Here is a 1,036-nt window from a genome sequence, read left to right on the forward strand (position 1 = left end):
TTTCAAAATCTAGCGCACTCGAGCTGGTTTCTTCATTCTTACCTTTAAGGGTTAGATGTGTCTATCTCTTAGTTGCCTTTTTTTAGACTTGAAAAGCAATAGTTAAATGTCCACATGATATTGTGTTGATGCAGATTAAATCTTGTTTTATCTTTTTTATGATTTCAGTTAATAAGTCTGAAAATAAAACATGAATAAACTAGCTGTATTCGTCTGAAGAAACGGTGTGCCCGTGTGTGTCTTCAGGTGAAGGAGGGCAAACGGTTGAAAGAGTTTCTTGAAGACTATGATGATGACAGAGATGACCCCAAGTACTACAGGTAAGCTACATCAAACTAAATATGTGACCCGCTCTATCGAAATCAGTCGGAAGTCGCAACGGCTCATTTAAAAAATAAACGTGGATTTGCGTAAAAAAATTGTTTTTCGGGGGTTCGGGTGTTTTGTTTGATTTTAAATAAACAGAGTCTTGGCTTTCAGAATACGAAACTTTTATTTCCAAAATCACATGATCAATACATTTTTGAAGCTCGTAAAGGGAAGATGACAGCTCTCACTCGCCACTCTGCTGTTCCGCCGCGCCGCTCCCCCTCCCTCCGGCTAAGTTATGAATGTAATAATAATAATGCATTACATTAAAATAAATGTTTGTGCTCAAAGCGCTTTACACATTATACATATTAGACATGTAAGAGTCATTACTGTGGACATTACCCACAGGAGCAGTAAAGTAAAGTGTCTTGCCCAAGAACTGGAGTTTTCCCGGTGATCTGATGATCAACGCTCTAACCACTGCGCCAACCGTCCAAATGTTTGAATGTAAGGTGTATAGTAATCATAGATAACACGGCAGGGTCCGTTACAGTTTGTCTTCATCTGATTTCAATTAAAGAATATTAAACTTGTTTCGTCAAATTCAGATGACAAATACAACTTTGAAGCTTGTAACGGCATAATTACAAGCGGAGAACGGAGTAACTTAACGTCACAGCAGGCATAACAACAGCCGGTGTTTCTCATGAGTGGTTTCCCCGGG

At 38.9% G+C, this 1,036-nt stretch overlaps 1 protein-coding gene across 1 annotated transcript in view; it reads left to right on the top strand.

The window, feature by feature from the left end:
* rbm25b (RNA binding motif protein 25b) overlaps positions 1–1,036 on the top strand; it is an 18,875-nt gene that overhangs the window by 12,861 nt on the left and 4,978 nt on the right. The window contains exon 6 of the mRNA XM_010776530.1: positions 247–321. Coding sequence (XP_010774832.1) covers positions 247–321 — 75 coding nt within the window. The remainder of the gene's footprint in view (positions 1–246; positions 322–1,036) is intronic.

The sequence above is a fragment of the Notothenia coriiceps genome, unplaced genomic scaffold (genome assembly GCF_000735185.1).
Source record: "Notothenia coriiceps isolate Sejong01 unplaced genomic scaffold, NC01 NC01_scaffold00017070, whole genome shotgun sequence".
Taxonomy (NCBI): Eukaryota; Metazoa; Chordata; class Actinopteri; order Perciformes; family Nototheniidae; genus Notothenia; species Notothenia coriiceps.